A 17,205-nucleotide genomic window follows, 5' to 3' on the forward strand; every position below is an offset into this window, starting at 1 on the left:
TATTATATATTATATATTATATATTCTATATTCTATATAATTATTATTATAATTATATAATCTGCTTTTGAATAAATTGAACCTTCCTCCGAATAACGCAGTTTCTTATGAATTATCCTTTTATTCAATGTAATTTTTTTTCATTCCAATATCAAAACATAATTATTCCTTTAATTCATGATAAAATTGAAAAGAAATATTTTATTTATCTCTACAATATATCTTTTTCATTTTCGTTATTTAGACAGATGGCTACAATTTTCAAAACTTATCGAGAATTTGGATCATTACCCTATTGTCGGACTGATCCATGCTAAATCGAATCAAAACGATCTTACGTACGCTGCAATACAACGATCCAGTGCAATGGCTTTCCCATCGTTTCCGGTCGCTGCTGCCTTGCACGCAGGATTGCTGCCCGCGGCGTCGGGTTCTATTAGGATTAGCCTTAGTCGTCCGCGCTCCACGTCGAAACTGACTTAGTACGGTAGACTAGCAGCCGCCGAGACCCGAGGTTCGATTAAAGCCCGCTCGAGGCTCGTCTTGTAGCGCGCCAGAAGAGGCCCGCTCTTGGGGCCCGCCGATTATTACCGCGATTTCCTAAATGGCTAAGATTGTAATCCCCGTTAAATTGCGCACATATCTTTCCCCCTCAGCCAATTCTCCTTCCTTTCTCTTGTTGCTGCTCTTCTCCTCACTGTATTCTTTCAGAAGCTACTATCTTCCAGCGTTTCATCACGAATCCTAAGCATGCCGCTCTATGTGTGTGTTACATTCGTTTTATATTTATCCGTGCTTATGTTTATACGTGCAGACGCGTTCATTGCCTATATATAAATTGATTTACACTACTAAAAAAAAAAATATGAAACACTTTTCATACTCTAAAAATTGAGCTATTTTCAAACCGCTGAAACTCGACGAAAAATCATTGTAGGCAAAAAATTAAAAAAGCATTTTGTAGCTTGAAATTTCAACTTTAACGCGCCATATGTGATTTTAAAAAATTTTGTATCTTCCTGGTTGTGTGCTCTAAAAAAGAACACATTGTTTTGTTCCTTAAAATTACGTATTTTTGGCACTCTGTAGTTCGATAAAAAAATTTCTCTCGAAAAATTCAACTCAAGTTGCACAAACTACAACATTTTACCTACAAAATGCTTTTCTTTAAATCTTGCTACGATTTTTTTTGACCGAGTTACACGATTTTGAAATTAAATCTGTATTTTTTAGAAATGATGTCGATACTCGGTGAAAAATCATCGTAGACAAAAAATTAAAAAAGCATTTTGAAGCTTGGAGTTTCAACTGTAACATGATATCAATAGTTCCAAAAATTTTTTTTATTTTCTAGAAAATACAGGTTTAATTTCAAAATCGTGTAAATTGGTCAAAAAGAAATCATAGCAAGATTTTAAAAAAAGCATTTTGTAGGCAAAATGTTGTAGTTTGTGGAACTTAAGTTGAATTTTTCGAGAGAAATTTTTTTATCGGGCTGCAAAGTGTCAAAAATATGTAATTTTAAGGAACAAAACAATGTGTTCTTTTTTAAAGCACAGAAACAGGAAGATACAAAATTTTTTTTAAATCATCTATGGCGCGTTGAAGTTGAAACTCCAAGCTACAAAATGCTTTTTTAATTTTTTGTCTACGATAATTTTTCATCGAGTTTCAGCGGTTTGAAAATAGTCCAATTTTTAGGGTATGAAAAGTGTTCCCTATTTTTTTTTTAGTAGTGTATGTGATTTATGTATACATGTTATTTTCTCTCTTTTTACGCAATCTAATAATACTTATGTTACGTATGTCTATGCACAGGATAAATATATCAGTGAATGACCGGCCAAAGATTTATTACATTATTATATAATGTAATATATGTTTGTATCATGGAATGATTATTCTCTCTCTCTCTCTCTCTCTCTCTCTCTCTCTCTCTCTCCCTCTCCCCCCTCTCTCTCTTTCTCCAACATCAAGTTTAAGCTTTATTATTGATTAAAATCAAAAATAAAAGAAGCGATTATTATTTAAATGCCTTAATAAATAAAAATTGTATTGCGCGCTCTCACACGTTTAACTTATATATATTAATTAAATATCAATTTAATTAAAGATTCTTTTGAATAATATTTTTATATTTACGGATTATTCGCTGGTGCGTCAACTCTGTTTGTGACATATTAATTGGGTGAGCCGAACATTCCTCTCTCCTTTGACCGATCGGCAATCAGCGCGATTTTCGCAGATCACGAATCTTTGAAAATATGCGGATATCGCACATCCGATAACGGTAGTAGATAGCGGCACGAAGGCGCGGTGAAGGCGAAGCGAGAATCCGCTTTCGACTGATCCAAGTGGGAGGATCTTCGTGAGTTAGAGCATTATGTAATAACGCCACGGTGACTTTTACCCGCCGCCACGGGTGGTTGCTTAATGTGCGGAATCTGCGCGGGATCCGCCACGCTAACAATGCGTGATTACTTCGCCGAGCAATTTATGCCGTGCGATCCTCTCCTCATCTGCATCGCTCGTTTCTGTTTCACTCCAGACCGATCATTATCATTATCGTGTTGCTATCTTCTGTCTTATGGCGGTATTTAATTATTATTGTGTCGTTTCACCGAGCATGCATGTCAAATCGGAACAATTTCAAGAAAATAAGTCAATGATGATGCTTGGTATCTGACTCGTTCCAAGCAGTCTTAAATTACCGACATTTGTTTGCGAGCGATAAGAGAGGAGAATCTGTCAATCGAACGTAATTGTGCTATAAGGAACCAACTGCTATATTTTTGCAATTTTTAATTTTGTAGAATGTGTGCTCCCGAAAGAGAACGCGTAGCTTACGTATAAATTTAGAACGAACACTTAACACTTTCGATACTTTAATGATTATTTTAGATGTAATGATAGATGTAGAATTTTAATTGCAATTGTATATTTTTATTATTTATATTTTTTAAACGGCGAAAATTTATTTCTATGATTAGCTCTATGTTGCACAATTACGTCTAATAGATCTTTTGTCTGTGACGAGAATAAAACTTGTACAGCTTTATTAATGATAAAAATGTATGTTTTCATAGGCATTTATTTATTTACGAACAGCGTTTCCTCTCATGTTTGTGTTTCATCCGTTATATGAAGCGATTTGTAACAAAAAAAAAAATATTGCAGACATACATATGATTAGATACAATTGTCGTATGAGAATCAGTATACGCATGCGAGAACGGTCCCTGTAATTTTAACTCTAGGATAAGCGATATAAATAATTATTATCAAATTACATTATAGAAGTTCTACGAACGCGGCAAGGCTGCTTGGAAGGAGATAGATTGCGTTTATAATCTAATTTCTATGCTGGATCAAACTCAGGAGAGAAAAGGTTGAATCAATTTGCGTCGCTTCGCTACTTGGCGTTTGTGCCAGTAAAACTCGCAGCACAGGAGAAATATCGATCCGGTCACGCCTGAAAAAAGCGAAATAAAGAAATCGCGATATTATACTCTTGAAGTGTATGCTCGTGAGGAAAAAAATATATATGTTACCCATGAAAAGAACGAAAAATATGCCTTGCATATCCGCCACATTTACTTTACGTTCGTTTACGCCTTGATTGGCGGAGATGTCCGAGCATTTGTCTTTCGTCGGTATTTGCTCCGTTACCCATTTGTTCATCAATCCAGACTCGTGCATGCGATGTAATCTAAACGACAAAGTTGATGCAAATTGATAGATTTGCCAGGTGATCATTATCGAGACATGTGACTAAATTTCGATTGATATTTTTTGACATTATAAAAATTCACGATAAAATTATCTGTACAGATTATTTGCGGAAAAATTCAAAAATTACGAAACTATATAAAATTTACGTATAATACGTCACAAATTTGATGTATAGTAAAATACTAATTAAAATTATTTTACTCCGCATTAATGATATTTATATAAGGGCTGTCTTGTGCAATGATCATTGCTATGGGTTCGTCCATAAATTCGTCAGTGCTCAAGGAAAAGGAACATCCCCCAGTTGTTAACATATCGCTCCTCATCAAGAATCTGTTCGGACAAATCGTATCATTGTCGTCATTCCTATCGCTAATTTGTTCTACATATCGATATAGAAAAAAAAATATTTAAATAAAAAAAAACTTTTAAATATGTCTTCGTTTCTTGTTATAAAATTCTTTAGAAAAATATTTATAGTACGAGATAGAATTAGTAACATTTACTTATACATATAATATTGCTTTTCTTCTCGAAAAAATTTTTCAAGAATTTGTAAGTACATCGGAAGCAATTCACAGGACTTTCATTTAAAGTTATAAGATTACCTCAATGTGCTTCTCCAGTCGATTAAGGCATGCTTTCCCGCCTTTACCTTCTCGATAATTTCCATTTCTTGCGTCGCGTTATGAATTATGGCTCGCTTCAGCAGAATATGATACTTCTCCTCCTCTGCATTTTTCAGATACTCCTCCAAATAACTGCTGTTAGGAAAGCCCCAGGTTAATCTGTTTTTATTAGCGAGGAGAGCATCCAAGGTCAAGATGGCAGTGTCCATATTTGGGAATGTCAGAAATGCGACCAAACTTCCGGAGTAAGTCGCTACCAAGACCATCACAACCAGCCACCAAATGGCGATCAGCCAGCGAGCGCTATCGAAATGGGGTAAGTACATTCCCCCTAAAATCATTCGTGTGCGCTTTGTTTTTTTTCTCCTTCGAAAAGATATAGTCCTTTAATTTTAAATAAATATGAATTTTCTTTCTTTGACAAAAACATCGAGAACGATCCGTAAAGATGAAACAATTTGTAATTGATAATAAAATCTTTAGATTAAAAATGACTGAATAAAGACTTGAGTTACTTTATATAATACAGAATAAAATGATATTACCTTGCTGAAGAAGAGCACCGTAGACATACCATATACATTGCCAGGAGGAGTTGAGCCCTGATATCTTCGTGCTGCACGGACTGTACTTATGAATCAGGTATAACGTCGGACCCATTATAATAATGGATGCTGCCAGGCAGGCCCATGTCTGTAAGCAAAACTAGCCCGTTTAGAGGTACACGCTTGTTACAAGCGCGTGAAATAGATCAAGCTAATCGAGTACTGGAAAACAGTTGATACGCCGTTCGATACAAGGTAACTGTTGTCCGATCTCGATTTGCAATCTCATGATAAATCTTTACTATTTTTATATAAGAAACGTGTGTAGCTTTATAAAGATCCCGCATTTATATAATTCTTAATTTATATGCGAAGTAGCATTATTATATTTATTTCTATTGTATAATGTCATTATATTTTATTAATAATGTGACGAACTAAAATACAGACTTCTATCGAGTCTTACTCTGGCGATGATGAACTTTTACTTTTTTTATCTTAACCTTAGCATTCTTAAACAATTGTAATACCATTCTAATGAAATTTTTTAAATATACTGTTTATTGCATTACATTTATGTTGTGCATTATACAAGCTTTGTTTATTAAAATACAAAATGTGTTAGCGCAAATTATACCTCCTTGGCGAAGGGCGCAGTGAACAGCAACGCTCTAGAAAGTTGACCCGGTTTCGCAGTCAGGAAACTATATGTCTGCATAAAGATCGGTATGGTAAAATTGATCTCATTCTTTCCGCGATTATTTACAGTATAAGCACAGGCTGCAAGGAGAACCCTCTTCCCAATGACCATATCTATTATTGCCAGTGGCATTTCTCTCGTCGTTGACGTTAATACCTTCGGAAACGTTTGAAACGTTTGTCAGAAAGCATAGAGTTGGATTTACAGTTCAATTCAAGTTACAGCGGAAATTTTATCTCGAACATCTCGTATGAAAAGAATAAATTTGTACATAATCGTTTTTATGTTTTTTAGATTTTTCATCGTCATAGTGAAGTCTAGCGTTGAGCATTCGAAACAGAGAAATATTGTTGCATGAACTTACCATGTCGGTTTTAGTTTTGTTCTGAGTAAACTTGATGGTCCGATTGCTCTGTGAACTGAGCACGGAGTACGTAAAGTTCATTTTTTTCCCCAAGTATTTGACGACATCGAAAACCAGTCCGCCGTATTCTTTTTCACCGGAGTTGGTCAACGAGATGGTTTGCCACGGTGGATTCTGAAAAAGGACGTGAGCTTTCATGCGACAATCAACGGGGAAAGATTCACGTTTACACCTACATGATATGTAGCGATCGGTAAATTGATTCCTCGAAATCCGTGCGCGACATGAGGAAAGATGACGTCTGTCAGATTGATACCGAGAGTGAGAAACCACGATCCCGAATCTATCAAATGCGCGTTGTTCTTGCCGCGGGCGAAGAAGTTGCCCCATGTTATGGCCGAGGCGAATCGCCAAAACAAACATCTACCGCAAGTGCCGCCCGTGGCGAAAGTATCTTGAACAAGTTTTATCTGCGAGAAAAATGGTTGTGCGCGTATAGAACTTGCGACGAGAATTGATCATCGATGATAGAAATAGACGATTCCTTGCAGACATTTTTTTTTTTTTTGAGCCATTTTTCTCTCTTAAGAATATACAGTGTATTTGATTTAAGTGTATACAGTCAGTTATTTTTTTAAATAATAGAGTTATATTAAAATATATATTTAAAATGTTTTAAATAAAAGTTATTTTGCTTAAGGGAACTAGGCACTCGTATTTGTCGAAAATAAAATCTTTTTTGGGAATGTATTACAAAAAAATGAATTAAAATCGAAAATTGTCCTTTAGCAAAATGTTTATTAGGATCATAAACCATTAAAAAAAAATTTATTCTAGTTGGGAATATGCATTAAAAATGGCGCTGCAGATGACTGATCGAAAAAGATTTTTAAATAAGTTCTGCAGTGATAACTCAAATACAGAAGCTTAAATCGACGTGAAAAAAATTGAGCATGTTCATAATATGTATAATTTCGGACTGAACCTCTAAAAAATCTGTGCAAACTTTAGTTTTTGAGAAAAAGAAATCAAACAGGCGATTAAAATGGAGATTTTTTTAAAAAAGTTCGTTTTTTGTCGAAAAACAGACCTGTTTGATTTTTTTTCTCAAAAACTAAAGTTTGCACAGACTGTTTAGAGGTTCAATTCGAAATTATATATATTGTAAACATGCTCAATTTTTTTCAAGTTTGAGTTTCTGTATTTGAGTTATCACTGCAAAACTTACTTAAAAATCCTTTTCGATCAACCATCTGCAGCACCATTTTTAATACATATTCTCAACTAAAAAAATTTTTTTTATAGTTTATGATCCTAATAAACATATTATTAAAGGACAATTCTCGATTTTAACTCATTTTTGCTTCCTCATAGAAAAAGCTTTGTTTTCGTGACAAAATTTTTTTCGAGTTTTTTATGCCAATGTGTTCAGAATGTTCGAAAAGGTCAAAAAATCATATTCCTAAAAAATGTATGTATATATGTACGTATGTATGTACGTATGTACGCAATTTATTGTGCAATCTCTAACATCCGCAATTTTTGAGATATCTAGTTAAATTTTTTTACATGGATAAAATATTATTAAAGGATGAAGGGTATTGAATTTAATGAGGATGGGTGAAAGAATTAATTTTTTATAAAATTTTGAATTTTTTGAGAAATTTTTTTCTGTACACATCCTAACTTTCGCAAATTTTAAGATATCGAGTTAAATTTTTTAACGTGAATAGAGTATCATTAAAGGATGGTTGGTATTGAATTTGGTGAGGACCGGTGACCGGTTTTTATAACATTTTTTTAAAATGTTGAATTTAAAAAGAAATATTTTGTAATATCCTAGGTGTGATTTTCCAACATTATAAACATGGGCGTATATTGGCCCGATTTTGGCTTGCCAGTGAATTTCTAAAGCTAACATTAGGTTTAAATCGAGCCGATTTTACATTCCTCTACTTCCTTTATGAGGAAGCAAAAATTGAAAAACCCGCTTGCTTTAAGGAGCTTAAGCTTTGTGAGATAAAATAATGAGGAAGCAATGTGTAAGTTTCTAATTTGCACAATTTTCAGCTTGTTTTGTAATAAATTACCAAAAAAAGACTTCATTTTCGACAAATACGATTGCCTAGTTCCCTTAAGAAGATCTATATAACGATATAAATAAAATTCCATAAATATTATGGCTTAATATGCAATAAAGTAAGATTTTCAATAATTGTTTATAAGATATTATCATTTGTGTCGCTTTTAAATAAGCGAAAAGCAAAATATCTCTAATAAAAACAGTCATGGACAATACTAAAAAAAAAAAATAGTTTAAACGGATGGAAGACGTAATAAAGCCTCAAATCAGCCCCAAAATACCGCTTTTTCTTAATATTTGCGGAATCAATTTTCTTTCATATCTTATTATTATTAGTAAATATAGAAGATATATGGAATCTTAGGAAATGCAAAAATATTTTTTTTTATTTTGGTACCATCCATTAAGAAATACAGGGTGGTCCATTTTAAAAGAGCCAGTCAAATATCTCGAAAAATATGGAAGATACGGAAAAACGTTTCAGACAAAAGTTGTTTGGTTCGAAGGGGGACATAAGATGGTGCCATTGATGTGACCTTGGATAGTCATTTGAAGGTCACATGAAGGTCACTTTCAATTTCTTAAATGGAAACCCCCATTTTTCATTGCATATTCTTATAACTTATGTCGGGAGCTTTCCAAAACACTATAATGAAGTATTTTTCATTAAATACTTTTTGAGTTGTTTTATATCTTAATCTGACATAATTTGATATAAAAAATAAAATATCTCGTAAATTATTTTCTCGTTAACAATAGGTTATTTTCTTGGCCGTCGGGAAGAATGCGCGATTGCACATGCGCGAAAGAGGAAAGTATCTTATTATTTCGGCAGACAGTAAGATATAGAATCCTATATAATCAAAGAAGCGACATCGTTACCCCCTCCATGCTTCCCATGATCGCCATGTTGGTCCCGCAGTTGCTCATTTGTAATCTAAAATGTCTTAAAAATGTCTCAGAGATATTTAAAATGTTTTTTTTTAGAAAATAATATTACTTGGCGTCGGGACGCTACCGCATCGCTTGACAAATATACTTTTTTCTCACTTACGGTACGCCGGTTGCGGTTAGTTGGGCCCATGGCAGTCAGCCAATCAGCAAGCGAAACGCCATTGTCGCTTCTCTGATTATATAGGACTCTAGTAAGATAGATAAAGCTTTATCTATATATAATATATCTATGGTCAATCTCTAATAGACGAGTCAGAAGTTGGCCATAACACAGGGCAGAAGGTGAAAAGATAGACGTCGCTCGCGATATTTCGCTATGCTCACAATAGAGTTCAGTTTGAATCATTTAATTTGATATGTATTTGTTATGATTTATCTCTTTTAGTATAAAAGAAAAAAGGGGGTGGCCACTTTTGGTGGGACACCCTGTATAGTGTGATTACATAAGACACGTAAAATTGGTATATAAATAATATTACAATGCGCGGGTTGTAAAAAAAAACTTGAACAAAATCTATCCCACATTCACAGCACAAGATACAATTTGTTTTATGTTCTGTTGCGAGTATTATTTGAAAAGATAAGCTATCTTATTTATTTGGACATCATTATTTATTCGTTTTATTGATATATCAACAATATTTTAATGCGGTCTTGTTTAAGTAGTTATTGAAGGACAGAAAATGCCTAAATCATGCTTTTGTTGCTGTAAATAAAGTAAATATTTCGATACAAATTATACATTTATTAATATTACTAGTAATACTATGGGCCAGAGCACAAACTTTTGCATAAGCGCATAACCATAAGCATAAGAAAATTGATTGGTCCATTTCCTTATGCATATGCTTATGGACCAATCAATTTCCTTATGCTTATGGTTATGCGCTTATGCAAAAGTCTGTGCTACGGCTCTATCAATTTATAACAAAAACAAAACGAAAACAACTGAGGCCGATTGAGGCCTTTATCGCAAATTATATTTTCGTTAAAGTCATTATACATATATAAATCTTCTTAAACAAAATAATTTTTATTTGAAACTTTTTTATAACTTTATCATGTATATATAATTTTATTTAAAAAGATAACTGAATGAATACACATTTAAATATGCATAAAGGATTATACCTTATCGATTTTATCGCTATTTAGATATATGGTATGGGAAATTGTTCTGAGTAATTTCCTACAAAAATAAAGTAAGGGACGGCATTAGTTTAGGTTTAGGAAATACAATAAATTAAAGTTTGGCAATTTTAACGTTTTTTCTTAGGGAATATGAACTGATATTAGGAACAATCAAAATTTGTCTACGCTGTATTACTTTTCTTGCTGATCGAAAAGTTATTCACGGACACATTAAATGTCCACGGTATGAAAAATATTTTTTATTGAATGCGTGGGCGGGAAAATGACACGGCCGCTCTCCTAGCACCCCTACCCCCCAAAAATTCTAACTTAACCCAATCCAACTCATAATTTTCTGACACCATTTAAGAATTATATACTCCGACTGATGCTTGATTTCTCGGAGAAAAGTTGGGTTAGATTAAAGTTTTTTTGAAATGGGTGTGCAAGAGGAGAGACTTTACTCCTCCCTCTCCTATACGTGAAAGTCATACACAGACTTCTTCAGTCAAGAAGTAACAGATTATTACAGTATAAACTTTACTATCAAACTTTGATTTGTCATAGAACCTCCCCTACAACGTATCTAATTGTAAGTGGCGATAAAATCGGTAAGATGTGATTTTTTATGCATATTTATCCTTAAATTAGAAATACACACACCGAGTGGGCTCAAACGTTCCGGCCCGACTTTGAGATTTTATAGGAAATTTAATTCTGAACAAAAAATTTCCTATAAATTACAAATTTCCTATAAATTACGAAAAATGCTTTCTTAAAAAGTTAGCGCCCAAAAACCTTTGAAATCACGGATATTTTATACATTTTTACAAATATCAAAGAAAGTATGCGCTTTTAACAAAAAATACCCAAACAAAAGTTGTAGAGAATTAAATTATCTTTCAAATGAGATCAAAATGATTGTAGAACGCCCCAAAAAATGTATTAAGTTTTATTTTCTTTTTATTTCACTTTCTTTTCACCTTTTGCTCTTCCTTTCATCCTCCTATGATGATTCGTTTAAACAATGCAGAAAAGTAAATTTTTTTTAATGGAATAACCAACAAGCAAAATAAACATTAAAAATTAGCTAAGGCCATAACAGCATAAATGAAGAGTATTTTTAAAAAGCTCTACCGTCGATATCCGAAAAAAAATTTTTTGTACATTTGAAACTGGTTATCTCAAAACCAATGGAACGTACTACAATCATTTTGATCTCATTTAAAACATAATTTAATTCTCTACAACTTTTGTTTCGGTATTTTTTGTTAAAAAACGCATACTTTCCTGATATTTGTAAAAATGTATAAAATAACCGTGATTTCAGAGGTATTTGGGCGCTAATCTTTTAAGGAAGCATTTTTCAACTCATGTTTATAAGAAACTTTTTGTTTAAAATTAAATTTCCTATTAAATCTCAAAGTCTGGCAAGAACGTTTGGGCCCATCCTGTATATTTGATGTGATAACGATATATGTAATGATATTATATATAAAATTAAGAGAGAAGAATATACTTGAAATATGAGAAAAATGTGATTCCACGAATAAATCTCTGTGCATATAAATTGTTTATCCAAAAAACTACTAGTTATAAGATATCGTTTTTGTATCATCAATATTTCTAAGCAATGTTAAATAGTTGTGAATATACGAGCCTTGATATGTTTAAGAATCTCCCGATGTCTTTCGCGCTTGTTCAATCGGACGATTTCGAATTCCTCATCGCTCACGTGGTTGTATAATTCTATTTCGGTCATCAACGATAATTTCAAAGCATTAGCCAAAGCCACAATTAACTCTTGGATATGACACATTAAACTGTTCTGGAAAAGAAATAAATTTTCTTCAGAGATACATATCGAGAAAAAGAGAAAAAATGAAAATTTTTCTGCAAAAGATGATCTTTTTATTAATCAGTCTACATCTTCGATCATCATTCGATCATTTATATTACAAGTTTATCTCGAGCAATTGAAATATGTACACATAAAATCAAGCAAGAATAGCTGGATAGATTACATTGCAATATGTATTGCTGTCCGTCGCGTTATAAATGAAAGCCACATTACTACCTTCCGACAATAGGTCGATGAAAGTGGTAATATTTGTAGAGTTTCCTATTACAGTATCAGTAATGATATATAACCATTGACTGTCAGGTTGAACCATATTCAACATCTTTGCCTAAATAATACGAAAGTAAATTATATCTATAATTTCTAAGGCTTTCATTTTGTGAATAAATATCACATATACATATTTAAAATAGAGGGAACATGTTACACACAATTGGTAAGATTTTATTTAGAAGACTTTTTATATTCAAAATGGATTTTACGTATTATGAAACATATTATTTTATTTTTGCACTGAATAATTGAAATAGGCATTTAAATGATAAATAAGACTTCATGCGCGTCTCACAGCTTCCATAATGTCGGTCGCTGCGTCTATCGTGACGATTACGAGGAAGCATTTTCCCAATCGGTCCACGTGAAAATTCTGAAGTATGTCTTTTATGTAATATCTTCTCTTACGCTTAGAATCACCGTGTTTAAACGCAAACAGCGACCTGGAGACCAGATTAAATCTCTTGTTTGGCAATGAGATCGATATAGCTCTTGTAACTCGGTTGACTACGTCTCTATCTACAATGCATTAGTAAGAAAAATGTCAGGATGCCGAAAAATGACATGCGAAAGAAGACGAGGAGAGCAATAAAGGAGAGAAAGATGGACGATTAATGATTAAACTACGTCACCGAAAGTATCATCGTGTAATATGTTGACGTTGTTCCAGAGCAAAGCGTCGGCCATCCTAATATCGTAGAAGATCTGGGACAATTCTTTGCCTGGCGATATCAAGGGAACGCTCACACCTTCCGAATCGGGTAACCGTGGACAATCTTGCTCTTCAAATATAAATAATATTTAACAGTTCCATCTTTTGCTATTTTATGTTATTTGATAAAGCATACGGCATTGAAATTTCTATATAATAAGCAATTAAGTCAGAGGCAAAACGTATCACGTTGACATAACAGAATCTCTCTGTAGCGAATGAGATAGTAGATAACATAACTAAAATAGCGAGATAATGGTATTTGCGAGCAACATGTCTCTTAGTCACTGTTTATAATTGCAGTTGAATGTGTCCTCGCGAGCGGAAGGCAAATTTTTTTACGCACGTTTTTTTCTTTTTTACCGAGAAAATCTTTTCATACGTTCATACATACCTGTTATCGCTAAATGCACGATTTCGTCCTTACGCGCTACATTGTGTAGACTCCACGTTTTATGACAGGTTGCCACGGATAGAAGCACTGTATAATCTTTACACATATGTTAAACATGAACAAATATTATCAAAGAGAGATTAATATGTGTAAAAATTTTTTTCTTTAATCATTGTATATAAAAAAATCCATTTTTTTTTTTTTTTTAAATAAAGAACCGATTGAAAAATTTCGTTCTATATGAGAAAAGCGTATTGAAGCGAACAATGACAGTTTTGTCTCAAATTTACTGTAAAAAAAGTTTCGTATTTTCAATTGTGTTGACGAATATAACAAATTTTTTTTATTTCTTTTTGCACGATCTAATATCTAATATCTTATTTCAATTAGATTGATCAACAAACTGATCCGTATAGCAAACTCTTTACCAGGCAAGTTATATTTGATTACCTAATATACTTTGCGAGAAAATATGTATAAGATGTATATCGATCGCGCGTATCATGCAAATATCAAACAGGATTACACAATATTCTAAAATATTATAGATTTATAACTTATGAAAGAGATTAGAGAGATATACATAAATAAAAAAAACTAAATTTTTTTTTCATTGACTACGATTTTTTGTGAAAAAAGCAAGTCTTGTCTTGTTTAAAACTTTTGTGTTTTTTTTTTTCATATACACATATATATGTTTTTTTAACATCTTTATTACCGTTAAAGAATACCGAAATCTTTTACAATCGGCTTTCTCTATCCATTCGCAATTCACGAATGCAAGTATTTTATTTTAAACTAAATATTAATCCTTTTATTTTTTTATTTTATTTTTTTGAAAACAATTTTGATGGATTAATGAGATTTTTGTGGTAAAATAATACTAAAAAACACAACATAATTTGAATAATTTTCAGTTAGATACATAATAAATATTTTTGTTATGCATCTAATTGAAAATTATTTAAATCATGTCGTGTTTGGTGTACTTTGCCGTAAAAGTCTAATTATTTTACTATTATTTTTGAAAAAAAAATTAGAAGCATAAGATCTTTATTTTTTTATTACATTAACAAAAAATATGAAGGGAAATATAATACTAAAAAAAAAATAATGAAAAAACCACACACATACACACACGCGCGCACACGCACACACGCACGCACGCACGTATTTGTTTTAATGAAAAAACCGGTTTTTTAAATGTATTTTTTTTTTTTTTTTTTAGGAAAAAAGTGGTTTTTTCATATTTCTACTCATGATACGGTGAACATAAAGAAAGAGATGGTAATATCTTTGATAATAATATGTTTAAAATTTATCTGAGACGCGCATTCGCACTCTTACCTCGAAAGTTGTCTATCTTCGTATCGCGAAAGACGTGTATGTCGACGTCAGCCGTATGCATCTCTTCTCTCGTGATGTTCGCGATGAAATTGTAAATGTTTCTTACAACATCGTGATAGTCGGCTTTATTGTCAAAGACGCTTTTCTCGATAACGACCGCTATGGACCGAGGGAAGAATTTTTGTCTCGTTAATACATATACGCAAAATTAATTTTTTTTTTTTTTTTTGTTAAGATAGAGAGAATCGTCCGTACCCATTGAGGCATTGGCGGATATCAGCGACGGAAAGTCATTAAAGGCGTCAACTGAATTTAGGATCCACGCGAGGAAGAAGACGGAGACCATGTCTATCGGCGAAAATCGAATTGAAGCACGTCGTGCCAGCCGGTCGATATATAAGGGGGGACATTGTTCAATGATATATGAGCTCATTACTTTCGTCGATCCATTATTATCGTATCAACCGGAACTTCGTCAAGCTGAGCCAGAACGCAATTGTAGACTGTGCGCACTTGTAGACTCGTATCGTAACTTGTACCGAGGGAGAAAAGGTCGATCTTTGAATAACTTATTAAGGAACGATCGAATCTCATCGCGACTTGAACAGTAATGCATCATTGGCCTATATGGGCGAGGCTACGAATGCGTGTTGTGAGAAATCATTGCGGAAAAGTCAACTTGATCGATTCTCCCTCAATCCACTACTATAACTATTTCAGATTCTTCTCTTGATGACTTTTTGATAGTATATTTCACATCAATAAGGTGAAAAGATCCTCTGGTCATTAATATTGGCCTATATTTCTCAAACATTTTAATTTAACAAGCAGATTTCAAAACCCTACTGTGATATACTACATCTTATTTCATTCCAGTAAATTATTTTTTGAAAAATAATTGCTTACACAGAGAGTGTCTACTCCCTGGAAAAACATGGAAAACCTGTAATCCTCATGAAATTTTTTTGTACCTGGAAAAATCAAGGAATTTGCATGGAATTTTATTGGAATTCTGAAAACATGTTTTAAAAAGATATCTCTGATAAGTTTGCTCTTATATTGTAAGTAATCGGCAATCCGATAAGCCAGGTTATGAATTTATACGTTTTTAAGATATATTATAAATATATATATTTAGCTCTATTTAGATATTCAATGTCTTAACAAAATATTGAATATGCAATACATATTGTTTACTGTAATTTTCAATGATAAAAAAATGAGAATGTTGTGCAAGTAAAAAATGTTTATCTTACGAAAGTTATCCAGTTTTTTGAGTACATTTGAAAATTTAACACTTGAAACTTTAGTGGCTCCGTGTTTTTTCTTCATATATGAGTAAAAAGCATTAGAAAACGCATACAATAAAAAAACTTCCTACACAACATGCATATCCAAAAGACATCCCGAAGACATCTTTGAACGATGGGATATTTTCGAGATGTCCTTTGACCGTCCTTTGGATATGCATGTTGTGTGAGTTACTGCAAAAAATTGTACCAAAAATCTTGATAATATTCTCTTTACCTGGAATTTTAAAAATATCTGGAAGGTTAGGGAATTTTGAGGGAATATTTTTACAAAATTTGAGTAGACACCCTGTTATAGCATAAATACCACTGATATATATACATGGATAGTTGATGCGCGTGCATTTGTGTCCCCAATTGAAGGTCGCCATGTTAAAGGAAAGTTGTCACGCATGCGCGTTTAACCGTGTTCAAGCGTATTGGATCCACTGATATTTATGGTTGGATCCTATAGAGTTGTGTAGGTTAGAGTATTTAGGAGAGGAATGCAGAAAAAAAAATATAATTGTTATAATAATACAAAATTCTGCTTTTTAAATTTCACGAATTAAAATGGGACACTGTTACTTTTGTAATAATACAAAAACTCATGAATCTGGATTAACATTTCACAAGTAAGTGTATTGCATTGCTTTATCTATATTGTATTTACAATAAAGTATTTTTTCATTAAGTACTTTTTGAGTTATTTTATATTTTATTCTGACATATTTTGAACATGTTTTTCTATCGGGAAACAAAGGCATTCCCCTTCCATTTATATATGTTCTAAGGTTCATACTTCAGCCGCTAGTTTGTTTATTTACCGCTATGCGACACGCGATGCGCCCCATCTCGTATTTGAGTTTCAGTCATGAAGTAAGAGAGAAGGAGATCGAACTCCGTAAAACAAAAGCGAAAAATAATATTAGGAGTTTTGTGGCATTTTGTATGAATATTAATACAACGTTACGCGCAAAGTCTCTGAGATGTTAATGGAATGAGTTTGGAATGTTTGGACGAACAGTTTCATGTCGTTGGGAAGTTGATGGCAGGTTTATTAATCTCCGTGGAATGTTACCGTCTTACAATTTAAGATGTGACTTTATTGGGATATTGGTGTGCCTTGAAGGCTATTATTCATCCATCAAAGCTCCATGAAATATCCGTGATTATACCATATGACGTCCA

At 32.9% G+C, this 17,205-nt stretch overlaps 2 protein-coding genes across 7 annotated transcripts in view; both read right to left on the reverse strand.

The window, feature by feature from the left end:
- Nucleotides 1-2,381, reverse strand: part of LOC115242771 (probable maltase-glucoamylase 2) — a 9,718-nt gene extending 7,337 nt beyond the window's left edge. Inside the window, exons 1-2 of one of the 6 annotated variants that reach the window (XM_029819300.1) lie at nt 2,143-2,381; nt 343-608 (exon numbers count right to left, since the gene is read on the reverse strand). In XM_029819300.1, the coding sequence (XP_029675160.1) occupies nt 343-379 (37 nt within the window). In that variant the 5' untranslated portion in view covers nt 380-608; nt 2,143-2,381. Of the gene's footprint in view, nt 1-342; nt 828-2,142 lie in introns of all 6 variants that reach the window. The other 5 variants (XM_029819303.1, XM_029819301.1, XM_029819302.1 and 2 more) reach the window with 5 other exon arrangements.
- An 821-nt stretch (nt 2,382-3,202) lies between these two features.
- Nucleotides 3,203-16,677, reverse strand: LOC115242764 (ionotropic receptor 93a-like). Its single transcript, XM_029819293.1, has 15 exons — nt 14,981-16,677; nt 14,726-14,884; nt 13,379-13,474; nt 12,905-13,054; nt 12,568-12,791; nt 12,163-12,327; nt 11,799-11,966; nt 6,207-6,440; nt 5,971-6,144; nt 5,544-5,618; nt 4,907-5,054; nt 4,341-4,692; nt 3,934-4,065; nt 3,552-3,709; nt 3,203-3,472 (listed from the first exon to the last, which is right to left on the reverse strand). Exons 1-15 carry the CDS (start codon nt 15,156-15,158, stop codon nt 3,375-3,377), a joined length of 2,511 nt encoding a protein of 836 aa, XP_029675153.1. The 5' UTR covers nt 15,159-16,677; the 3' UTR covers nt 3,203-3,374.
- Nucleotides 16,678-17,205: the final 528 nt, after the last annotated feature.

This window comes from Formica exsecta, unplaced genomic scaffold (genome assembly GCF_003651465.1).
Source record: "Formica exsecta isolate Colony F162 unplaced genomic scaffold, ASM365146v1 scaffold625, whole genome shotgun sequence".
Lineage (NCBI taxonomy): Eukaryota > Metazoa > Arthropoda > Insecta > Hymenoptera > Formicidae > Formica > Formica exsecta.